This window comes from Spermophilus citellus (assembly GCF_964194105.1).
Source record: "Spermophilus citellus genome assembly, chromosome: 12".
In the NCBI taxonomy this organism is placed as follows: Eukaryota; Metazoa; Chordata; class Mammalia; order Rodentia; family Sciuridae; genus Spermophilus; species Spermophilus citellus.
Genome location: NC_138198.1, coordinates 135171 through 160614, shown reverse-complemented (window position 1 = coordinate 160614; position 25444 = coordinate 135171). Strand labels below are relative to the sequence as shown.

The window sequence follows — 25444 nt, the reverse complement described above, 5'->3', positions numbered from 1 at the left end:
GCATGTGTTCAAGGTCATTCACTCTGGAGCACCTGTCAGTCCTTTGTCCCTTTTCATGACCACATGTTGCTCATCATATGGACTCAGGGGGCTTTTATGTTCCATTTGTCCTGTGGTGGACGTCCGGGCTCTCCCTGACTGGTGGCTGTTATCAGTCTGCTGCTGTGGACCTCCACACATGGGTTTGTGTGGATGTGCTGTTCACACTCTCTGCGCCTATGGTGGAGTGGCTGGATCACTTGGTACCTGTGTGATTGAAGGACTATCTGGCCCATTCCCACAGTGGCTGGACCATTTCCATGTCAGCTGCCAGCCTAGGAGGGACCTGACTTCCCCACACCCCCACAGCCTGTGTTCTCAGTCCTGTGACTGTGCAGTTTGGGGGTGTGGAGTGGTTTCTCTGGTGACTTTGATAGCTATGACCTCAGGTACCTTCTCATATGTTTTTTGGCTATTTCTGTTTTCTATGTCTTTGGACAAATGTCTACTAGAAAGAAATGGCAGTGGAGACATGGACAGATGTGAGGTGAACCCTCACAGCTGCGGTCAACAGACTTTTTGACAAGAGTGCCAAGATCACTCAAGGGGTGAAGTTCAGTGCCTTCCTCAAATGGTTAATTGGGCTCTATGTCTTTCTTTTATTGTGGCTTATGAGAGTTCTTTGGATAATCAGGTGCAAATCTCTGGTCAGATATGTGATCTGCCAGCATTTTCTCCCATTCTCTGGATTGTTTTCACTCTGGGTGTTTTCTTTAGAAGCACAGAAGTTTTTAATTTCTTTTTTTCTCTCTCTTTTTTTGTAGTAGTAGGGATTGAAACCAGGGGTGCTCTAACACTGAGCTACATCTCTAGTCCTTTTTCTTTTTTATTTTGTGAAACAATCTCACAAAGTTGCCCTCAAACTTGCAATATTCCTGCCTCAGCTTCCTGAGCAGCTGAGATTACAGGTGTGCCCCACCACTCCTGGGAAGGTTTTTACTTTTGGAAAATTTCAATGTGTCTTTTTTTTTTCCCTTGTTGCTAGTAATTTTGACATCTTGTGCTAAATCCTGGGTCATGAAGATTTACCTGTGTCTTCCTCTAAAAGGTTGTTGTTTTGTTTTTGGCACTGAGTGTTAACCTAGGACCATATGCTAACACGTGCTCTGAAAGCTCTAAAGTGTTAGCTCTGAACATTAGTTCCTTTTTCTGTGTGGTGTGAGGAAAGGGTCCAGGTACATTCTCTTGCATGTGGAGATCCATCTGTTCCAGACCATTTGAGGAAGGCACTGTACTTCACCCCTTGCATGATCTTGGCACTCTTGTCAAAAAGTCTGTTGGCCGCAGCTGTGAGGGTCCACCTCACATCTGTCCATGTCTCCACTGCCATTTCTTTCCAGTAGGTCGTAAAATCAAGAAGCATGAATTCTCCTGATTTGTTCTCCTCTTTTGGTATTGTTTGCTATTCTGGATCTCTTGGGATTCCATATGAATTTTAGAATCAGTTTGTCAGTTTTTGCAAGGAAAGCAGCTGTGATTCTGACAGGGATGGCTTTGAATCTGTAAGTCATTTTGGGGAGTGTTGCTCTCTTAACAATGTCACATCATGGCTTCTGAACCTGGAATGTCTCCCCATTTATTTTGGTCTTTAATTTTTTTCAACAGTAGTTTGCAGTTTGCAAGTTGTGAGGTCTGCATTTCTTTTATGAAATTTACTCCTAAGTACTTTATTCCTTTGCTATTGTAACAAATTATTTTTTCAGGGCTGGGGTTGTGGCACAGTGGTAGAGCACCTGCCTAGCACTTGTGAGGCACTGGGTTTGATCCTCAGCACCACATAAAAATTAAATAAAATAAAGGTATTGTGTCCATCTACAACTAAAAAAAATATTTTTAAAAATTGTTTTCTCAAATATGTTTTTGGATTGTTCATCACTAGCACTTGGAAACAGGGCAGCACCTCGTCTCTGTGGCCTACAGCTTTGCAGGCTCATTTCTTTTCTCTAGCGGGGTATCCGTGGGTGAGTACCTTCTTTGGAGTTTTGACATAGATGACCATGTTATCTGCCTCTAAGTTAGTACTTCCTTTACAATCCCAATACTTTTTTTTCCTCTTCCCTACCTAATTGCCCTGGATAGCAACTCTGGCACTGTGAAAGGAGTGAAATTGGCTATCCTGGTCTTGTTCTTGGAGTTTTGCCTGATACTTCTTCTGTGTCTGTTACAATGGTTGTGTAACTTTTTTCTATCAGTATGATGTATTCATGTTTTTATGTCTGCGTGTGTGGCACTGGAGATGGAACCCAGGGGTGCTTTATCACTGAGCCGCATTGCCAGCTCTTTTTGTTTTTCATTTTGAGATATAGCCTCACTAAGTTGCTGAATCTAGCCTCCAACTTGTGATCCTCCTGCCTCAGCCTAGTGAGCTGCTGGGATTATAGGCATGTGCCCCTGTACCAGACTTATTAACTGATTTTTAATGTAAAAAATGTGGTTTTATTCCTGGGATAAATCTCACTTCCCTATGGTCTATAACTTTTTATTCATTGCTAATTAATGTTTTCTTTTATCCTGTTAAGTGTCAAAAGTACCTGTTATTAGTTTACCCTGTGTTTTTTATTGATCACTGAAACTTTTTCATTTTTTTTTTTTTTGCAAAAATGTGAATGCAAAGAAGAAAACTGTTTTGTTTCTTGGTGAAGCATCAGAAGGAGAATTGGAGTGTCTGTGGTGTTTGAGGGCAGCTTGTGATGTAGTAAAGTTTTCCTCATATTGTTTTTGGCATTTTTCATGACAGGCATGTCTAAGAGAAATACAGAAGCTGACAATGAGCTGGGAGGGTGTGTGACTTGGGGTTATAGGGGTGTGTTTGTGTGTGTGTATGCATCTTCAAACCTCTGGCACCTCACATAAGGATCCAGGCCACAGGGCAATGGAAATGCCCTAGGAAATATTTAGTATTTTATGTTTCTTTTCAATGAAACCCAGGGCCTCCAATAGGCCAAGCTCCCCACTTACCAGGGGGTAGCCCCACCTCTCTTCTGTATTATTATTATTTTTTTTAGGCACTATAAAACTAGCTTCAGTAGATTTATGAAATGCTCTTGGGTGCTAACTTATGTCATTAAAAAACAAATCAGTAAAATCTTCTCAACTCTCTCTTTTAATTCATTTTCTTTTAGTCTCAGATCAGTGTCCTGGAGGGAGTCTCTTGTCATGATTTGCAGAAATTTGGCAGCCTTGTGTCTGCTGTGATCACCAAGTCCTGGCCCAGGAACAACAGAGAGGCCGTGGAAGACCTGGATGAGATTCTTGAACACCTGCTCACGGGGCCAGATGTGAAGCAGCTCTTCAAGTTGTACGGTGCGTGTAGGACTGGTTGGAGTTGCTGTCCTTCCTTGGGCAAATGAACAGGCAAGGTCCTTGACCTGGTCCTCAGCCTGCATGTGCTGAGGTTTGGTAAAGGCAGGAGGCATGCAGGTGCCCAGGCAGGTGTTAGGCATAAAGAGCATCTAACACTAGAACCATTGTCTGCTGAGTGCCTGCTGAATACGTGCTCCTGGGCGGACACACGGTCCTTGAAGCAACCCCTCTGAAAGTCCCCAAGCCCCTTGATTCCCAGATGAGGGAATGGAAGTGCCCAGGGCACATTGCTTAACCAGGGTGTTGGAGACTCACTGTGTCCAAGACAACAAATGATTAGAAATCAGTCCAAGCCAAGCTTGCCTCCCTGTGAAGCTCATGTGTCACATTTTGAGACTAATATTGATAACTAACAATATGTGACTCTTCAGCCATCACCTTCCCCAGTGGCATGCATTGCCCTGGAAATGATGGTGCAGGTTTATGTGTAAATTACTAGATTCAGATCCTGTAGTGGGAAAGCACTGGTGTGGCAATAAAAACCCAGGGCCAATGATTGTCTCAGCCAAACCAGCTGCTCTGTTCTACACCAGGACATAGGCAGGAGTAGTGTGTGGTTCTGAAGGTGGCTGCTGTGTGCACGGGCCACAGCAGCCTGCTGGGGAAGAGTTCACTGTTACACTCCACAGTATGCATTTAAGTCTCCTCCTTGTCTTTTCCTGGCTTCCTGGTTCCGTTCCTTTTATCGCTGAGTAAAGCCCCCTTGTCTGGATGTGCCTAGGTTGGTCCATTCTCCCACTGAAAGTCATCTCAGCTGCACTCTGTGTGGGGGTGATGCTGGGGATGAACCAGGGATTCATGCCTGCTAGCCTAGCACACTACCACCAAGCTGCACCCCAGCCCCCTGTTATCTTTGTTTTGTTTTTTTTAAAGAGAGAGAGAGAATTTTTTAATATATATTTTTTAGTTTTTGGTGGACGCAACATCTTTTATTTTATTTTTATGTGGTGCTGAGGATCGAACCCAGCGCCCTGCGCATGCCAGGCAAGTGTGCTACCCCCTGAGCCACATCCCCAGCCCCTTATCTTTGTTTTTTATGGTAAAAATAAACTTGGTCTTCTCATAATACTATATGAACCTCATATTACTGTGAGATAAATAGTCTGGCAGTTAAACTAGTCATGTTTTAAAATATTGTCCTCTAGTTGCTCCAAAAGCTCACGTTCCAGGTTTTGATCCGCAGACAAGATAGGCAGAGCATGAAGCTGCAGCATGGATCTGCCTCCTTCCTGGGTGCTGTGCAGATGCTTGCCTGCACCCGTGGAGTGGCCTCTGATGTGAGCTTGTCCTGTTGCAGTTTATTTTCCTACCACTGCAGGGATTCTCAAGACAGCTGTGCCGGGTTTCTGTACTCGTGACTAAAAGGCTCAGGGGTCACTCCAGTTGAACTGGGGTACGCCAAATAAAACAAAAGAGACACAAATGCCTTTTTGTTTGGGGTCACAGTGACGGCTCCTCTGACTTTAAGGGTCTGCAGGAAGAGAGAGAGAGAGCGCGAGAGCACACGCTGACCCCTTTTATTGAGGAGAAGCTATTCAAATGAGGCCAGGGGTCAGGTTTCAGGGGGCTGAGTCTATCTTTATGATGTCCACTGTCAGCAGGTTGATTGACATCTGGGTAGGCCACACCCCAGGGGACACACACAAGGCACTTCCATGGAAGATTCTCCCCTAAACAGGGCAAGGGGTTATATTACAAAGGAACAGGTGAGCATAGCTTCACCCATGGGGCTGTAGCAAGACACACCCATGCACAAGACACTGTCCCTCAAACCCAAGAAGGATGGGGAAAGCTTTGCCATATTTTTGTGACTGAGTGCCTCAGCACCCAGCCGGGGAGTGTGACTCAGTCACGTGCAAGGTTGATCTCCCACAAGGTGAATTTCCAAGAATATCACATGTAGTTCAAGAAGTACGTTCACTGTCGCATGGGCTCAGGACTTCAACCCTGAGCACTGTGGTTCTCCTGGCTGACTTTGGCCATTGGAAGGGTCTCCTCCTCCCAGACAGGAGATGCACTAGGGTAAGACCTGAACCTCACAGGTACAGGCATAGCTGAGTGAGGCATCAGCGCATCTGGAAACACCACTGACTGCTGCCAGCGCCGTGTGAGCATGGGGCTGGTGAGAGGTTCTAATGGCAAGGAGAGGGGAGGGCCGCCTGCTCATCGTGCTCCTTATCTTCTCAGGGACAGATGAGAAGCTCTTAGCCAACATCACAGAGGACGCCAAGAGGTTGATGGCTGCCGCCAGCTCTGTCTTCGCAGAGGTTGCTGGTGACGTCCTGGATGGGTCCATATTGGTCAGACGTTTGGAGCTGATCCTGAAGCACAAAAGTCAGTTTCTGGGCCTGTGGCAGTTAGGTGAGCTGAGGCCAGGCCGGTAAGAAGCCCGTGTTCACATGTGTGCCAGCTGTCCTCCTCCATGCCACCAAGTGGGGGCCTCCTTGTCCTTCTGATGGTGACGTGGGGCACTCCCAGGGAGAGAAAGGGGTGCCGTGAAGTTTGTTTCCTTTGACTGACTTTGTCATTGTTTTCCAGAGACAGAAAGTTCTTCATTCCAACAGAAAAAATGTGACATGGAAGAGACACTGGACTGGAGGATGGGCGAAGTCATGTTTCTGAAGAGAGAGAAGAGACAGGTGGACAGCCTCCTGAGGCTGTGTGGGAAGGTGAAGCACCTCGTCCAAGGTACTGCTCCCGCAGTTGCGCTGGGAACCCTTGAGAGCTGTCCTGGGGATGAAGCAGGCCACAATAGAGGGGCCTTACTTTTCAGGGAGAAGCTTTTAAAAAACATTATTGACCCAGTTTTCAATGAGTTTGCCCAGGGAAGCAGCTTCCCCTTCTACACTCTTGTTTGTGTTCCTCCACACCCGTCGATGTCCCCATTACCCAGTGTCAGTGTCCTGTGCTGGCTTCCCAAGGAGGGGAGGTGTAGATCTTTCTCCAGTCTGTGCCCTGAACATGAGGCTGCTTGCTGCTCTGTCACTCCCAGTGGTGTCCTGAGTTACTGTACCTTCTTCAGGGTCAGGCCTTCGCCATGGTGTGAACACAGGATTCACAGGCGAGCCGTGCGGTGGACCTCGGCCACTCCACGGTTCTGGAACAAACTTTCTGTAGCTGGTGGAATTGCATTTCTTGCCTTGGTACATTCTTTTCCCCTTTTTCATTGTGTTTATTTCAAATTCAGCCCCAAACTGAACCAGCTATCTGAGTGGATGTCTCTGAAGCGTCTCCCAGGACAGAGGGCTTGTTTCCCCTAGCGGGGAGTTGGCCCTTAATCTCCTCTGTCTCCCAGGGTGGCCTTGGCCTCTGGGCTGGTAGGGCAGGTCCTGCATCTCTGGCCTGTGCTTGACTCCTGTTTGACAGAGGGTGGCATCTACTGCTTGCTGGGACAGGGACACAGGAGGCCAGATACAGAACTGTGCCCCTGCTGTAGGTTGATCATTGGGCCAGGGGCAGAATTTCCTTCAGAGTGCTGCGTGAGTGCTGCATTGGGACGTCAGATGCATTCTCGCTATTGATCCTCTGTATGGAGCTTGTTGTCCTTCTCTGGATGCTCTTGAGAGCTGTGTGGCCCTGGTGTTCTGAGGTTGACATTAATCTGTACCTGGCCTTGGGTCTCTTCTCCATCTCTAGGATGGGGCACTGGCAGGTCTCAGCCAGAGATCTAGTCTTAGAGCTCTAGGGCGTTCTCCTGAATTGGTTAATTATGCTTTCCCTGTTGCAGGGTGCACATCAGCAGCTGCTGGGCCTCCTGGCATGGTTGCCTGACTCCCATGACGTCTTTCCTGCTTGGGCTTCGCTTCCTGAGCCTTCTCTTCAATCTTCTCCTGTAACCTGGGCATTGAATTCTTCATTTCAGCTCTTATATATAGTTAATTTGAAGGCACTCCCTTTTTTTTTCTTTTTTGGTACTGGGGTTGAACTCAGGGGCACTTGACCACTGAGTTACATCCCCAGCCCTATTTTTGTATTTTATTTAGAGACATGGTCTCACTGAGTTGCTTATTATTTTTCTTTTGCTGAGGCTGGCTTGAACTCGTGATCCTCCTGCCTCAGCCTTGCCAGCCACTGGGATTACAGGTGTGTGCCATCGCGCTCAAAACTTTTTTTTTTAAAGATATTTTTTTAGTTGTAGATGGACATAATACCTTTATTTATTTATCTTTATGTGGTGCTGAGGATAGAACCTAGTGCCTCACCTGTGCTAGGTGCATGCTCTACCACTGAGCCACAATCCCAGCCCCTCCTTTTCTCTTGAAATATTCATTTATATACTATGTTCTTGTGGTTCGTGGTTGCAGCATGTTTTCCTGTTTTTTTTTTTTTTCCGTTTCATCCAAGTTGCTTTTATCTGTTGGCTTTCTTTCTTTCTTTCCTTTTTTGCATATTGAGGATGGACTCTAGGCTTTTTTTTTTTTTTAATGGCACTGAGGATTGAACCCAGTGCCTCACGCATGCTAGGCAAGCATTCTACCACTGAGCTACACAATCCCTATTGGCTTTTTTGGATATATTTCCCACATTAAAACTTTTTCTGTTCTGATTGGAGATTTTCGTTTGTCTGTATGAAGACAGTCCCCACAGGTGGACGGACAGGCTAAGGACTTCTGGGCTGTGACCTGTGGGGCTCTGTGGCTGCCCTTAAATTGACCTAGTCCTTGAGGGCTTCTCTTGTGAGCTGGTCATATTTGCACCCCCTGCCTGCTGCCAGATTTCTGGAGCCAAGAGGGAGAGGAGGAGAGTGAACCTCACTTTTATTCCAGTTTTCCTGCCCTGGTGACTGTGTCATCCTCTTTGTCCTTAGATTGAATACTCCCTGTCCTCTGTAGCTGCCCAAGACAGGTATGTGTCTAGAAGTAGCCTCCAGGCCAGAGAGCCCTGCAGTTGGTCCTTCCTGCCCTTTGACGGGGCGGGCAGCCCCCATCTGCCTCCATGGTGGAGGTGGAATCTCACCAACTGCTTCTTAAACAGACTTTGAACCCAATTCCAGTTCCCTCTCTGCCTCCCCCAGTCTAGGGTGACCTTAACATCTAGTGTCCTTGAGTGCCAGAAACTTGTGCTGGGCCTGGCTGAGCTCACCTCTGCTGTGTCCTTAGGGTCTCTGTTCTCAGGCCCCAAGTGTCATTTGCCACTGGTGTGGCCATCTTTCTACTTCCCAGGTTGTGTTGTTATTTGGCTTCTTTTCTACTGTCCTTGTTCCTGCTGGTTATGATGTTTTAAAAGCATTTTCTAATCTGTCACTGGAATGGGATTTGGGAGGGAGACGGATTTGTGTTTCCAACTGTTCTCTCCACACAAGAGCTTCCAGTCTGTTCTTTATCATGAAAACTGATAAACAATCCCGTGGCAGGGTGGAGGGGAGGAGGGATGAATTCTTCCTAAGAAAAAACATCCCATAAATAATATTAATTTGTGTTTTCTCAAAGAAGTTATTAGAAATACTAGGAAAGTAAAATAAGATGCTACTGTGTCTAGCAGTTTAACTTCCATGTTTCCTTGTGGTTTCCAAAGTGGATTTTGGAGAGATTGAAGCAAGACACTCAGAAGACCTGAACTGCAAAAGACTGAATGAAGCCATGAGGGTGAGACAGCCGCTGTCCTCAGCCTGCAAGCTGATGACGCACTACAACCTGGACCGTGAGGTCCAAAGAATGGCTGCAAGGATAGACTCGCTGATGGACAGCCACATCTTCCAGATCTTCTGGGAAGAAGCTGCAGAGTCATTGAGCCATCCCCAAGGAGAATCTGAAAGACAAACCCTGGCGCTTTTAGAGGCTTATGAGTACTTGTACTCGCCTTGTTACCAGAGGTTCATGAAACTGTATCAGGATCTGAAGTCAGGAGAGGTCACCTTTGGAGAAATCAATGTCATCTTCAAGGACTTTGTGGATAAATACAATGACCTGACTTTAGACCTCCAGATCATGTGTGAAGTAGACCCCCAGGCCCAGAGGGGCTGGATCCCAGAGCGTGTTGAACAGATCAAGGAGTACCATAGCCTGCACCAGGCCATCAGCTCGGCCAAGGCCATCTTGCAGTTCAAAAAGGATTTTGGATTGACCGGTGACTTCAGTGTTATTTACACTTTAATAAACTTTGTAAGTTATTTGCTGGGGACTCCTGGGAGGTGGGGGCCTACCTCAGACTCCTTGGAAGCCCCAGGTTTTCTGGGAAAATCAGGGAGGCAGCCCCCTCCAAGGACTCTCATCTGGGCTGCACTAAGTCTGGAACATTCCAAGCCCTGGGTTTTTACCTTTGCTGGAGACAGTGTGACTGTCCCTTAGCTAGTAAGTTTTCTCGGGTCTCTATGAGAACCAAAAATTCAGGGTAGAAAAACCAACCCCTTTCCAGAGGAATCTCATCTCTTTAGGTTATGAAAGCACAAAGGGAAATATTTTGTCATCTGTCCAGGTACCTCTCCTAGTTGCAGTGGGAATGCCAAATGGTACATTGCTCCTGTTGTAGCTCAGGCCTGAGTCTCTTCCTGTTTCTTAGTCTCACATTTCTAAGGTGTGTGGATTTTCAGTAGAGGCAGGTATGTTAATGCTTAAAATTTACCACAGAGTGTGGAATTGTCTATACTTAGACTTGAACCCTTCGGTAAGTCTATGAGTAACTCCCCCAGAGAAGCTAACAACATGGACCTGGCTGGGCTGCTGTGAGGAGCAGGTTTCGAAGTCTATGAAAGCTTCCTCACAGGACCTGGGTACTGGGGACAGTAGCAACTGCAGCTTAGCAAGGAGGGCTGTGGAGGTCATGCTATCCTTGGTGCAAGAATGTGTCAGGCTCTGCTATAGCAGCTGCTTGTCCAGGCATACTGGAGGGCAGGTGTGGGTGGTTGCTGGAACAGCCCACAGCAGAGCTTCATCTTGCAGATTGATGATTTCAAGGCCACCCACCATGAGAGACTGAACCAGATCAGCCCACAGCTCATCCAGGCCAAGAAGCTGTTGCAGGACATCAGTGAGCCCCGCCGCCAGTGTCTGGAGGAGCTGGCCCTGCAGAAGGAGCTGGTCAGCTGGCTACACGACGAGCTGAGAGGTAGGGTGGGAGCTCGGCTTCAGGTGTTTGCCAAGTGGGGTTCCTGACCTTAAGGATGTCCTGCCTCAATCATGTGCATGTGTTGGGGTGGGGGGGGGCAGCGTCTGCTTCTAGGCCCACAGTGGAGTCTGCATCAGGACAGCTGTTCAGGCTTCTGGTTAAACTGTTTCCTGTGTTGCTCTTTCCATCTGTGGACACTGGCATCATTTTCATAAGCATCCTGACTCCTTTTTCTCCTTCAAGCTCATTCTGCCAGAGGCCTGGGCATGCTCTTGCCCACAGAGGGGTGTTGCTGCTGTAAGCTTGTGTAACCTGTATACTTCTCTTCCAGCCTAGGGCTGGGCAGCCTGTGTGGTTGTGTGGACTAGATAGAGGCAGAGGAGGAGAGGCAAGAAAGAAAGTTCCAGGAGGTGGAGCGGGGACAGCACTCACACACCACAGAGGCTAGAAGGCCACCTCCTGCTGGCACTGAGGCGTCACTGGCTCCAGCTCTCATCCAGAGCTTTGCTGCTTCCACCTTTACTCCTGAGTCTGCTTTGACTTACATTCTTTGATTAGTAATTAACCCTAGGGGAATTATCTCAGTTTTTTAAATAATTGATTGCCCAATATTATTATTATTATTTTTATTAGTTGCTCAAAGCATTACAATGATCTTGACATACATACATTTGATTCAAATTATTTACCAATGGAACGTGTTTTTGTTCAGGTGATAATGTTTGTGGATTAAAGGAACTAAGGTACACACAAGCCTAGAACAGTGCCTGGGACATTGTTTGGTAAAGATTAGATGCTGGTCAGTGGTGTCATCATATGCTGCAAAAGAAAAGGTGTCCTGGTGTCCTAACGGAAGGCAGGAAGTGCCACACACTCTAGGTGTTTACCTAGTGTCTATCGATGGCCTCACGAAGGATCTTGCCCCAGGTGAGAGTTGTGCAGCATCATGGAGTGGTCCTGTGCTGACTCCCTCTCTGCCCCAGGCATCACCGAGCTCAAGGTATTTGTGGACCTGGCCTCCATCTCAGCTGGAGAAAGCGACATTGACGTGGACCGGGTGGCCTGCTTCCATGATGCTGTGCAGGGCTATGCATCCCTGCTGTATAAGCTGGACAAGAAGGCAGGCTTCAGCAAGTTCATGGAAATTTTAAGAGAACTCTGGAAGGCTCTGCAAAATGACCCCCATCTGCCCAGCAAGCTGGTGAGTTTTGTTCCTGATTCCCAGGTGTGGAGGTCTTGCAGCCTTGGGAAGGAGGGCATGGAGGCGTGTAGGCAGCCATTTAAACTGATGTTTAAAACCAGATTCTCTTCACTATGGAAATGCTTTCTTTGTCTTGGGTTGGAAGAGAACTACAGAGCTGCATGTCAAGAGCAGTCTCCACCCTACAGGACAAGTGTGGAAAGAGCACAGTAGGAAGCGCGTGAAAGGGTGTGCAGCAGTTTTCTCTGAATTTAGTAACTGTCCTTTTATTTAGTTACTTTTTTGGTATTTTTCACAATTGATGTTGATTAATTTTTTTATCAGGAAAAAAACATTTAAGTAAACTACCTGTACCAGCGTCTGAGTAAATTTACACTCATAACTCACCCAATGAGAAGAGATGTCCAGAGGCCTGCACCAGCCTTGGGACAGTCCTGTATGTGGTTGGAGGGTGGGGAGATGGACAGAGAGAGCAGTTTGCAGTTTTTCTGTTAGAAGCTCATTTTCTGTTGTGATTTTTCCTGTTCTTCTGGTCATGCTCAGGGACCATGACAGGACATTAAGAACTTAGGGCTCCTGTTCAGTCAACCATCTCTCCTCAGAGGGCCTTTGTTCTGGGAACCCAGGAGGGTGGTGGCCTGCCACCAGAGAGCACGGCCTGTGGCTATCTTACCAATCAACCATAAGTGCAGGCCAAGTGCATTCCAAGTGTCAGCTAGAAACCTGGCACCAGTGCAGCCACAATGAGTGGTCAGGGTCCTGAGGAACAGGCAGGGTCCTGAGGGAACAGCCAGGGGTACCTGAGGCAGCCTCAGGCAAGAAGTTATGCCTGGAGCCCTGGAGGAGGGTGGCTGGAGTTTGCCCAGCAAGGGCAGAGGCAGGAGGAGGACATCCAGGAAGATAGTCATTTGAACCCTGGCCCATGTTCTCTGCTTTTGTCCCAACAGCGAGATTCTGCCAGGAACTTGGAGTGGCTGAAGACAGTGAAGAAAAGCCATGGGTCCATTGAGCTCTCGTCCCTGTCCCTGGCCACAGCAATCAACAGCAGAGGCATCTATGAGATCAGGGCACCCACAGGCGACCAGAAGGTGAGCCCTCCCAGATTCCAGGTGCAGTGTTGGTGGCATGCACTGGCCTGCTGCAGAGTCAGGGTTTCAGCCACCAGAAAATGGCTTCTAAGCATGTTGTGCCTCCCAGATCTCCCCAGATGCCATCCTGAGCCTGATCCTCCCTGGGGGTCACAGTGGCCTGGAGCCAGAGCGCTCCTACACTTTGGAAGAGCTGAAGGATCTTTTAAACAAGCTGATGCTGATGTCTGGCAAGAAAGACCACAAGAGTATGGAAGTGGAGAGGTTTTCTGAGGTGAGCAGGTGCCCTGTTGCCTCAGGCTGGGCATGCTCACTGCCCTGCTTCCTGCAAAGGGGAAGGGGCAGGGGTTGGCTTCTGGTGGACAGAGTGGCTCCAGAGAGTGGAGCTGGTGGGTCTGCAGGGTGCACCTGGCCTGGAGCCCCATCTGAGGTGGGACAGGCCCTGGAGGCCCTGGAGGCATCCTGAAGATCTGTCACCACTGGTGGTTAATCAGCTGCATTTAGCAGGAGGTGACCAAGTAGATAGTTCTGAGAAGAAGTATGAATGGCTTCATTTACTCTGTAAACTGGCCAAGTCAAACACGTCAAGATTCTAATGGGCACTCTTCATCAAAACTAAAGTGACTGAGCCAGGTGTGGTGGCACATGCCTGTAACACCAGTGACTCAGGAGGGAGTCAGGAAGAGTGTAAGTTAGAGGCCAGCCTCAGCAACTTAGTGAGATCCTATCTCAAAATCAAAAAGGGCTGGGGACATAACTCAATGTTATAACACCCTGGGTTCAATCCCTGGTAGCAACCCCCCCCCCCAAAAAAAATAGAACAAAAAAACCCTAAAATAATTGTCAGCATAGGTTGTTAGTTTTTGTAATAATTTCTCTCTCTCCCTCTCTCTCTCTCTCTCCCCCTTCTCCCTCCCTCTCTCCCCCTTTTCCCTCTCTTCTCTCTCCCCCCCTTCTCCCTCCGTCTCTCTCCCCCTTCTCCTCCTCTCTCTCTCCCCCCTTCTCCCCCCCACTCCTGTTATAGGTTCTTTCCTTACAGTTTATTTGCACTTCACAATTGACATTTTTTCCTCCAGTGCAGCCATAGAGCCAGGTCCTGGCACATACTGGGCAAGTGCTCTACCACTGAGACCAGCCCAGCCCACAGTCAACATTCTTATCTGCCTGCCACCTGATCTCTTCCTGAAGGTGGCTGCCTTCTCCCTAGGCTTTTCGTGTTTCCCAGCGACCCTGTAGGAGGAGTGAACCCAAGCCCCTTGACTTAGAACCCGTGTGTGTCTAGATTAGCATGTCCCCCTGCAGTAGCTCACTGTGAGGTCTGCCTCATGCCCCTGTTTCCCCCAGGTATTCTGCCACGTGCAGCGGCTCGTGCAAGCCTTCCTGAACCTGTACTCTGCGGGGAACATGCTGTTCCGGACCTGGACTGCCGAGCTCTCCTGCTGCCCCAGGAATGGCGTCTCCATCCGCATGGACTTCCACTTGGAGTTGGTGAGCCAGCTGACAGAGAGTGGGGACGTCCCCCAGCTCCTGGAAGCCCTCTGCAGGCAGATGGAGTGCTTCCTGGAAGACTGGAAGGAGCTGGTGAGCAGGAAGCGCAAGGAGCACTTCTACCTCAACTTCTACACGGCCGAGCAGCTGGTCCTCCTGAGCACCGAGCTCAGGAAGCAGAGTCCCAGCGCAGCTGCCCTCATGATGCTGTCCTTCATCAAAGACAACTGCACCCCAGCCGACGTCTTAAGGGCCACCGAGGGGTTCAGTGAGGCCCCCAGACACCGCGTGAGGACAGTGATGGAAAAGTTACCTCCGTTGCAGTCCACTGAGATCAGCCTGGTGACCAAGCTGAGGGCCATCATGGAACAGTCCCTGGAGAGCATGAGTGTCTTTCTGCCTGGCTGCCTGGACCTGGAGGCCCTGGGCCATTGTCTGGCTCGCCTGGCCAGGAGGGGCGGGCCTCCTGTGGAGCGGTCTCTTCCTGTGGGCCTGCAGGCTGGCCAGCCCAACCTGGTCTTGTGTGGCCACTCTGAGGTGCTGTTGGCTGCCCTGGCCATCTACATGCAGGCCCCGGGCCAGCCCCTGCCCACTTTCGATGAGGTGCTACTCTGCATCCCAGGGACCACATTTGAGGAGGTGGCCCTGTTCCTGCACCGCTGCCTGGCCCCGGTTTCCCAGGGGCACAAGGTCTACAGCCTGCTGTTTGCGGATCAGCTGAGCTACGAGGTGGCCTGCCAGGCAGAGGCCCTCTTCCGCAGCCTGTGCACACAGTGTCCCCGGGAGGACTACCAGCTGGTGGTGGTCTGCGACGCGGCACAGGAGTGCTGCTACCTGCCCTCAGCCTTCAGCCAGCACAAAGTCCACCTCATCCCCCAGGCGCCCCTCCATGCCATCCAGGCCTACTTGGCACGTCACTACCAGGTCCCGGCACAGACCCTGTCGGCAGCAGCTGTGTTCAGAGACCGGATGTGTGTGGGGATCATGGCCTCAGAGAGAGCTGGAGTTGGTAATGAGAGCGCTGGGGTGGGCAGGCAGTTTCTCAGGGCTTCCCAATGACCCCTGCCTCTGCAGCAGTGTGCACCTCAGACGACACCCCTCTGCAGGTGGGAAAGTGAGTCTCAGGAGGGTGTGACTCCCAGCAGTCAGTGCTTCCTCTAGAAGGGCCCCCTTTCCACCCAGGCTGCAGTTCCTGGGAGCCCAGCTCCTCCTTGGATGGACTTCTCTGCAGGTCACTTTTTTCTTGTGTAAACCCTTGACCTCTTCTGGGTCGCATTGGTGTGATCAGAGGAGGCATGGCTGCTCTGGCTCCAGGAGAAGAGTGCTTTGCGCCCTCCCTGTCACGTGTCCTTGATAAGAGGTGGTGACTTCCATTCTGTTGATTCATCCCATGAGCACCACTGTGCCCTGTCAGGACAAAACCTGCCTTCACCTCCCTGCTCGGGACATACCTCTGCTTTTACTTGATTATACTTCCACTGCCGTCATCATGGAGAATGCCAGGATGCTGAGTGGGTGACCGCTGGGGACTCTGGCTTCCTGGTGGAGTTGTGCTCTAATCTGATGTTCCATTGCATCAGTTTTGATTTTTACATAGAGAAGTAACTGTTTTTTTGTTTTTTAAAAAATGGGGATTTACCTCAGGGGTGCCCTATCACTGAGCCATATCCTCAGCCTTTTTTATTTTTTATTTTGAGACATGGTCTCACTCAGTTGTTTAGGGCCTCGCTAAGTTGCTGAGGCTGGCCTTGAATTTGCAATCTTCCTGCCTCAGCCTCCCAAGCTCCTGGGATTACAAGTGTATGCCACTGCTCTTGCCTAAGAAGTAACTTCTAATCTCTCTGGATTCTGTTCCTCTTGGTCCATGGGCTTGGGATCTCATTTCCTTATTTTAACATTACAGGGAAGTCTCTCTATGTGAAGAGATTGCATGAAAAACTGAAAAAGAAGTTAAATAGTGAAAAGGTGCCTTTAAAGATTATTCGGTTGACTGACACTCAGGTGGATGAGGGCCGCATCCTGGGCTCCCTCCTGTCTTTCTGGGATGCTCAATTTCAGAAAACGCCTATGATATTCCACTTTGATGTGACTGCTTCGGTAAGTGCCTAATGGCAGCTGAAAGGCCACATCAGAAGGTGTAATTCCAAGGGCCCCACTTGCTTCTCCCTGTATGAAGAGTCCCTTCTTTTTACACCTACCTGTGGTCAGTACCCTTCTCTTCAGGAACAAGACAGGAGGGTCCTGGGGGTTGGAAGAAATGGTTGGCATTTGTGTATTTTCAACCCATGCTTCTCTGTCTTTAGGTACAGACTGGAACTTGGGTTTTTCTTTTCAAACTTCTCATTTTACAATACTTAATGGATATAAATGGGAAAATGTGGCTTCGGAACCCATGCCATTTATATATCATTGAAATCCCAGTAGGAAATTCAGTACTGCCAAAGAGGTCTTCAAAGCTGGTAAGCACACAGGGCATTTGCAGGTGATCACAGCACACCTTTGCTGCTGTGGCCTGTGGCCTGGGTTGACACATCTTAATTGTTTCCCACTTTCATGTTCAGGGAGCAGCGAGTATGTGTAAGGCGAAATGCATGCTTAGACTTAGATCTTAGTGATGTCTGGAATGAGAATGCTCTCGTATTTATTGATTGGCAGCATCTTGCATTTGTCTGGATCTGTCAGATGCATGCTGTGTCTGGGTTGAGTCTCACCCGTGCTGAGTGTTCAGGAGATTCCTCTGTTGAGGGCCATTGTCTGTTTTCTGCCAGTGAAGATCGCAGGGCGACTTTGCACATAGAAAGCCATTAGCTGGTGGGAGTTCTATGGTCGCAGATGTGTTCGTGCTTGGAGGAGAGATCACGCCACAGGAGGCTGGGTTGGAAATGGATTCCTGGTTAATAATACAGCTACTGTAGTTGAGCTTCTTTAATACCCTAAGGTGCAGATGCCAGCCTCTGTGAATGAGAGGCTGCAGAATGCAAACAATCACTGTGTATTTAAGTGATCGTTTTCATAAAGGCCGATCCTGAGTAGATCGCGTGGAGGGTTAATATATATGGGCATCTTTCAGGAAATCAAGTTCTAACTTATATTTATGTCTCTCCTTTGCAGAATCCACATGCCCCCCAATTTAGTTTTCTTGACATCTTCCCCAGAGTCACCTGCAGACCTCCCAAAGAAGTGATAGCCATGGAGCTGAGCCCTGAGAGAAGCTTCCTGGAGCCTGGAATGGACGAGCGAGAATTCCGCAGTGCCACTTTCCAAAGACCTTTCCAATATTTAAAAAGATTCCATCAAAAACAAAACCTAGACACATTTCAATACCAAGCAGGCTCTGTTGAAGGTACCCCAGGGGAGTGCATCCAGCACCTCCTCATATATTGTGGGGTCATCAACCCCTCCTGGTCAGAGCTCCAGAACTTTGCTCGGTTCCTCAACTGTCAGCTCAAGGACTGTGAGGCCTGTATGTTCTGTAATCCAGGCTTTACTGGATTTACACTTCCAGGCTTCAAGAACTTTGTGGTCACCTTCATGATCTTCATGGCAAGAGACTTTGCCACACCAACGCTTCATATGTCTGACCAGAGCCCAGGGAAGCACATGGTCACCATGGATGGAGTTGATGAGGAAGAGCTCGCCCCCTTCACTCTCCGGAGGAGGTGGGAGTCAGAGCCTCACCCCTATGTGTTCTTCAATGGTGACCGTGAGACCATGACATTCATAGGCTTCCATCTTCGGCCCAATGAGAATGGCAGCGTTGACGCCATCAACCATCTCAATGGGAAGATAATCAAGAAAGATGTCATGACAGAAGAACTGTACAAGGGGCTGTTGCTTCAGAGGGTGCCCTTCAATGTTGACTTTGATAACCTGCCCAGACACGAGAAAATCTTGAGACTCTGCCGGCCACTAGGAATTCCTCAGGCCCTGGATCCCGATGAAACATATGAGCTGACAACGGACAACATGCTCAAGATCCTGGCCATTGAGATGCGATTCCGCTGTGGGATCCCAGTTATCATCATGGGAGAAACAGGCTGTGGGAAAACCAGGCTCATTAAATTCCTTAGTGATCTGCGGCGTTGTGGTGCCGAGGCTGAGACCATGAAGTTGGTCAAGGTTCATGGAGGAACAACCACAGCCATGATCCACTCCAAAGTCTGGGAAGCCGAGGATACTGCCTTATATAATAAAGACCAACACCAGTTGGACACCATCTTGTTCTTTGATGAAGCCAACACCACAGAAGCCATAAGCTGTATTAAGGAAGTCTTGTGTGACCAGACTGTGGATGGCCAGCCCCTGGAGGAGGACTCAGGCTTGCACATCATAGCTGCCTGCAACCCTTACAGGAAGCACTCTCAGGAGACCATCTGCCGTTTGGAGTCGGCTGGTTTGGGGTACAGGGTCAGTGCAGAGGAGACGGCAGACAGGCTGGGCTCCATTCCCCTCAGGCAGCTGGTGTACCGTGTCCATGCCCTGCCCCCGAGCCTGATTCCTCTGGTGTGGGACTTTGGGCAACTGAACGACACTGCTGAAAAGCTCTACATCCAGCAGATTGTGCAGAGACTGGTGGACCATGTCAGGATCAGCGAGGACGAGACTCGTGTGATCACGGAAGTACTCTCTGCCTCTCAGAGGTTCATGAGGAACACTGAACGTGAGTGCAGTTTCGTCAGTCTCCGGGATGTGGAGCGCTGTGTGAAGGTGTTCACGTGGTTTCATGGCCGCAGCGAGATGCTCTTGGAGAAGTTGAACACCTTTCTCTGTGAGACCCGTGTCAGCAAAAATAACTTCAGGAGAGACCCCGTCCTCTGGTCCCTGGTGATGGCTGTGGGGGTCTGTTACCACGCCTCCCTAGAGGACAAGGAGTCCTACCACAGAGCCATTTGCAGGTCCTTTCCAGAACCATATGACGACAGCCGGGTCATCCTGGACGAGATCACACATGCACAGGATCTTTTCCTGAGTGGGGTGCCTCTGAGGAAAACCATAGCCAGGAACTTGGCTCTGAAGGAGAACGTCTTCATGATGATCATCTGCATTGAGCTGAAGATCCCCCTCTTCCTGGTGGGAAAGCCCGGAACCTCCAAATCTCTCGCCAAGACCATTGTGGCAGATGCCATGCAGGGCCAGGCCGCGCACTCCGCTCTCTTCCGCAGCCTGAAGCAGGTCCATCTGGTGTCCTTCCAGTGTAGCCCCCACTGCACCCCACAGGGCATCATCAACACCTTCAAGCAGTGCGCTCGCTTCCAGCAGGGGAAGGACCTGCAGCAGTACGTGTCTGTGGTGGTGCTGGATGAGGTCGGCTTGGCAGAAGATTCCCCAAAAATGCCTCTGAAGACTCTGCACCCCCTGCTGGAAGATGGGTGCATTGAAGACGATCCGGCCCCCCACCAAAAGGTCGGCTTCATAGGTATTTCCAACTGGGCCCTCGACCCTGCCAAGATGAACCGGGGCATCTTTGTGTCCCGCGGCAGCCCCAGTGAGAAGGAGCTCATAGAGAGTGCCAGAGGGATCTGCTCTTCAGACAGCCTGGTGCAGGACAGGGTCCGAGGGTACTTCGCTCCTTTTGCCAAGGCCTATGAAACAGTGTGCAGCAGGCAGAACAAGGAATTCTTCGGGCTTCGCGACTACTATAGCCTCATCAAGATGGTCTTCGCCACCGCCAGAGCATCTAACAGGAAGCCTTCTCCACAGGAGATTGCACAGGCAGTCCTTCGGAACTTCAGTGGTAAAGATGACATCCCTGCTTTGGACATCTTCATGGCCAGTTTACCTGAGGCCAGGTGTGTGGAAGAGGTCAGCACCCTGGAGCTCATCAAGCAGAACATTTTCAGGGATATGAAGACGGCAGCAGCAGTGGGGGAGCTAGAAGGAGCTGAATCCCGCTACTTGCTCATACTGACCAAAAACTACATGGCCCTGCAGATCCTGCAGCAGTTATTCTTCAGTGAGGACCAGCAGCCCGAGATCATCTTTGGTTCCAGTTTTCCCTGGGACCAGGAGTACACCCAGATCTGCAGAAACATCAACCGGGTGAAGATCTGCATGGAGACCGGCAAGATGGTGGTGCTGCTGAACCTGCAGCACCTCTACGAGAGCCTGTACGATGCGCTCAACCAGTACTACGTCTACCTCGGGGGCCAGAAGTACGTGGACCTCGGGCTCGGCACCCATCGCGTCAAGTGTCGGGTCCACCCTGACTTCCACCTGATTGTCATCGAGGAGCAAAATGTGGTGTACGAGCAGTTCCCCGTGCCCCTCATTAACCGGCTGGAGAAGCACTACCTGGACCTCAGCTCAGTGCTGCAGGGGTGGCAGAAGAGCATCGTGCAGGAGCTCATGCAGTGGGCAGAGCAGTTTGCTGACGTGAAGGCCCATCAGTTCCTGGCTGGGCACAAGTACAGCCCTGCTGACGTCTTCATCGGCTACCACTCTGACGCCTGTGCCTCTGTGGTGCTGCAGGCTGTGGAGAGGCAGGGCCCCGGGGACCTGACAGAGGAGCTGTATCACAGAGTATTTGAGGAGGCCAAGCTGATCCTGCTGGACTGTGCCACACCAGATGCTGTGGTGCGGCTGAGCACCTCTGCGCTGGGCTCATTTGCTGCACAGACCCTGTCGCAGGAATACTGGAACAAGCAGCAGCACCACTCCTTTGCAGATTTCCTCCAGGCCCAACTTCACGATGCGGACCTGGAGCGCCACGCCATCTTCACAGAGGTGACCGCCCCCACAGCCTTTCCTTTTTCTTTCACCCAAGAGTCCTTTCTCTCTGGTGCCAGAAGGTCTCAACTCCGTTTAAGGCACTGTTCAGTCTGGAAAACCGGTATGTCCCCTCCATGTTAGGCACAACTAGGATAAGTCCATTTTGGTCTCTCTCACCTGTTTGTGAGCAGAGCTCTCCTCTGACAGCAGTATTGGGCACAACTTCACTTCCCAGAGTGCTGGGCCCACCCGGGATATAAGTGATTGGCCTGCTTCTCATCCTTGGACAGCCTAAGAGTAATGGACGAGGATGCCTCCCATTCAGGTGCCCTGAGTGTCATTGGTGAAAGCTGCGCAGCCAGGTGGGGGCATGGATCATAGGGGGTTCTCCTTAAAAGACATGGGCCAGCTGTGAGGGCTGGCTGGGTATGCATCAGAGGTAGAGGGATCCTTGGGGCACAGGTGTTGAGTCTGAATTTGCCTCTGTGCAGGAGACCAGGAAGGGACTGCTGACAGAGCTTGAAATTCAAGCTGTGAGTGCTGGGTTGTGGGGATGGGATAGGTGGAGAGACATGTGGAGGGCCTTGTGGATAGCCTTGAGCTTGGTCTTGACTGCACAGAGAGGAGCTATGGATGAAAGTGTACGTAGACATGCCCCAGTGACTGGGTGATGGAAAGACAGTGGAGTAAGAGAGTGACATTGAGAGGATAGATCTGTCAGGAAGTTCTGGCATGGTGCAAACTGCAAATGGTTAGCAGGCAGCATGGCTGGGCTAATCATCAATTCCATGGAGGGTGGCAGGAGGTGGAGGACAGCCTTCCTGAGCTCACTGTAGCTTTGTGCTATCATCATGGAGACCCCAGGAAGGAACGATGGGTTTGGGAGCCAGTGGTGACATCTGTTTTGAATAGGTTTGGATGTCTGCTGTGTGGTTGGATGTAGGAATAGGAAGCTTGTCAGTAAGGACAGGCCCAGAGAAGGGGTCTAGATCCAGGTGGAGTGGCACATGCCTATAATCCCAGTGGCTTGGGAGGCTGAGGCAAGAGGATTGAGAGTTCAAAGCCAGCCTCAGCAACTTATCGAGGCCCTAAGTAACTTAGCAAGACCCTGCCTCAAAATAAAAACTAAAAGGAAGGGCTGGATTATTGCTTAGTGGTTAGACACCCCTGCATTCAATCCCTGGTACAAAAAAAAATTGGGGTCTGGAGAGCTGAGGTCCTATGTGCCTGGTGATGTCTGGGTTGGCACTGTGGGGTGTGGTCCATGGCAGAGAATGGAGAACTGCTGAGGGGAGGGAGCGTGGCCAGTGGCTAACTCCTGATAGCATGAAGTCAGATCACAAGAAGAAACGGCATTGTGCTGATTCCTAAAGGATCAGGAGGCTCCCAGGTAGGGAAAAAAGCAAGAAGAGAGACATTGACATCTCAGGAGGATATCGAAGCATCTTTTAGTCGGGGCAAGTCTTCCCTCGGCCATCTGTCGACCCTGGGGTTCTGCTTGCCTCAGCCACTCCTTGTACATAAAAACTGCTCTGGATTGGGCTTCTTTCTGTCTGAGTGCCCACTGGCCCTGGGTTCTGACCCGGTGCTCTGTGCTCTTGCTTAAATTCAGCTGATGGCTTGTGTGCCCATTTTGTAGGTCACCACCTTCTCCAGACTGCTGACGAGCCATGACTGCGAGGCTCTATGGGCAGAGGTGAAGGGCTTGGCCCTGAAGCCTGTGATCCTGTCACTGCAGCAGTTTGACACTGAGTACTCATTCCTCATGGAAGTCCGGTGAGGTGCCCTGCCTGCCCATCACCCTTGGCCCCTGCCCTGGGAACGTGGTATCCCATGCCGGGGTGTGGTAACCACTTGTAAGGAACTCTGAGTACTATGGAGGCTCATGGCTCAGCCTCCTCGTATGCCCCTCTGGCCCCAGTTGTAAGACAGCTGTGTCCGTCTGTCTCCTGAGCACTGTGTGGCCCTTTTCTTCTCCAGTGGATTGCATCCTCACCTTGTGGAGGGAGACCGCACCTGGATGCTGGGTTCTGCATGGCCTGTGTTTCCCTTCACTTTGTGGAGTGTTGTCATCCATGTTTTTGTTTTGTTTTGTTTTGTTTTGCTTGTGCTGGGGATTGAACCCAGGGCTGCTCTACCACTGAGCCACATCCCCAGCCCTAATTTTTATTATTATTAATTCTGAGATAGGGTCTGGCTGTGTTGCTGAGGCTAGCCTGGAACTGGTGACCCTCCTACCTTAGCCTCCTGAGCTGTGGCTGCCCATGTTTTAGGACAGAGGACTCACTTGGGCGATTCTCTTTTTCTTTCAGAAGCAGCTTAATGAAGACAGCCAGACGTAAAATCCTCATTGTCCAGATGGATTTTGATGATGGCGCTCACAGTGCTCAGCTCATTGCATCAGCTAAGTATGTTCTCAGTAGTTTTCTAGGAAAAATAGGAAGCCAAAATCTCCCCAGGACATCCTGAAGAATTTTTTCCATGAAAACAGTGTGGAAATAAGAATGACTCTCCCTCCCAGCTCCTGACATGGGCTAGAGAAGCTAGAGAGTAAAGGATGAAGGAAAAGGCCAGTAATGGCACAGAAATTGTGGAATGCAAGACCCGTCAATAATGGAATTTTTGTAGTGTTTAGGAGGATGTGTTAAAGCTGCATTTGCAGTCATTTGCAGTCCTTTTTTGATCATTTTGATTTTGAATCACATAATTAAAATTAAAATTCAGTCTGGGATGTAGCTTGGTGGTACAGCACTTGCCTAGCATGTCTGAGGCCCTAGGTCTGATCCCCAGTACTGCCTAAAAAGAAAGAAAAGAACTTATCGTGAGTTTAAGGGCAGTAAGACTATATAAATAAATTAATATTTATTGAACATTTTTGTGGTGTCCAGAAATCTGTTGCTTTCATAATTGCTGTGTTCTGTTACCTCATGTAATTAAGAATGACTTCTTCCCCTTTAAAGAACTTGGAAGCCTAGTACAAGTTAAGGCCCAGCCAGATCCTATAGGGAGGTGGTCTGCGGCCACTGGGTGTGCAAGGGCCACCGTACCACACTGTACTTTCTCAAAATGGGAAGGCATGTGGGTGCCCTGAGACCTGCAGGGCGGGTGGGGGTTCTGATCAGCAGTGAGAGGTAGGAAGTGATCCTGCCAATTGGAAGCCACCCTTCTCCTCTCATGAGAGATGTGGTGGCCCCTGGCATTGTGTGGAATGTGGTAAAGCCCCAACAGCTCCTGGGACACGCGGCAGCCATCTCACACCTTAGCTTTTGCTCCATTGCTTGCTTTGTTTTGATTTTTGTTTTCTCAATAGGTATTCTGCTATTAATGAAATCAACAAAATACAAGGAACTCAGGGCTGCATCTTCGTCTATTTCATCACAAAACTGTCCCGGATGAGGAACAGAGCATCCTACGTGGGATTCCATGGAGGTAGGGCCAAAAGATGAGTGACTGTCTTTAAGTATGTCTGGGCTGCCTCTTGGGGTCCCATGCTGCCCACGTCTAGGTCAGACACCAACCCCTTCTGTCTCTGGGCTTCTCTGGGCTCACTGCTCACTGTTCACAACCATGGCTCTATGTCAGCTGTGTCAGCATGGCCTGGTCTACCTCAGGAGTGCACGGGACATACTCCTGCTCCCACTCTTCATTATACAAATGACTCAGAGATCTTCCCCTTTCACTCCAGCCCTAGTGCTGACTCCTTTGCCTGCTCCTTGGGGAAGTACTGTGTTCAAATCAGTCCATCCCTTTTTCTGTGGAAGGTCACTAGCTGGCTTATGTAAGACAATTGGTATTTTGGAAAGAGGGAAACAAGTTTAATAATTTCATAGATGGAAAACCAAACTGTCAGCACCTTGCAGCACTTTCTAATTATGGGACAGTAAGTATGGTAAGATGCACGTAAAGAACTGTGAACAGGATCCATGGAGACTTTGCATGACTACATAAATCAGCCTCAACACCCATGTTAATGGTGAGTGTGCTGATGTGATGTAGCGGGTCTGATGGGTTTTGGTGTGTTCGGGGATGTGGGCTTTGAGGTACCGATCATCACTCTGACAGTAGTGTAACTGAGCATCTGAACAGAGGTGTGCCCCTGCTCCTGACAGACAAGAAGAAATCAGAAAGGTGTGAGAAGACTTGGTGGCTTTGTTCTTCACAGGGCTGTGGCAGTCTGTGCACATTGATGACCTCCGAAGGTCCACAGTCATGGCTGTTGATGTGACTAAGCTGCAGAGTGTCACCATCAGCCAGTTGTTCATGCCAGGAGGCAGCTGAAAGTGTGAGTTGCAAGGTGGCAGACTGCAGAGGTGGGGGCGGGAAGGCAGGTGAAAGGTGCCAAGCTAGGCAGCCTCCTGTGAAGCTGGAGTCAGGGCTGCCACATTTGAGTCCCCTTTGAGTCTTGGCACCTGCCCTCAGCAGGAACTCAGAATGTGGCACTGAACTGCCTGGCTCATGGTCCACATAACCAGAGCCCTGGGAAGGCCAAGGAGCAGCACCTAGTGTATCAGCT

General features: G+C 49.7%; 1 protein-coding gene across 1 annotated transcript in view; it reads left to right on the top strand.

The window, feature by feature from the left end:
- Positions 1–25444, top strand: part of LOC308632065 (E3 ubiquitin-protein ligase RNF213-like) — a gene marked incomplete at both ends in the record, with an annotated part of 105230 nt that overhangs the window by 43883 nt on the left and 35903 nt on the right. Inside the window, 17 exon segments of the mRNA XM_081263710.1 lie at positions 3162–3342; positions 5590–5763; positions 5941–6090; positions 8917–9503; positions 10281–10446; positions 11430–11647; positions 12595–12735; positions 12845–13009; positions 14080–15232; positions 16127–16320; positions 16527–16682; positions 17335–20946; positions 22571–22707; positions 23244–23339; positions 24242–24360; positions 25094–25205; positions 25207–25211. Of these exon segments, the coding sequence (XP_081119836.1) occupies positions 3162–3342; positions 5590–5763; positions 5941–6090; positions 8917–9503; positions 10281–10446; positions 11430–11647; positions 12595–12735; positions 12845–13009; positions 14080–15232; positions 16127–16320; positions 16527–16682; positions 17335–20946; positions 22571–22707; positions 23244–23339; positions 24242–24360; positions 25094–25205; positions 25207–25211 (7366 nt within the window).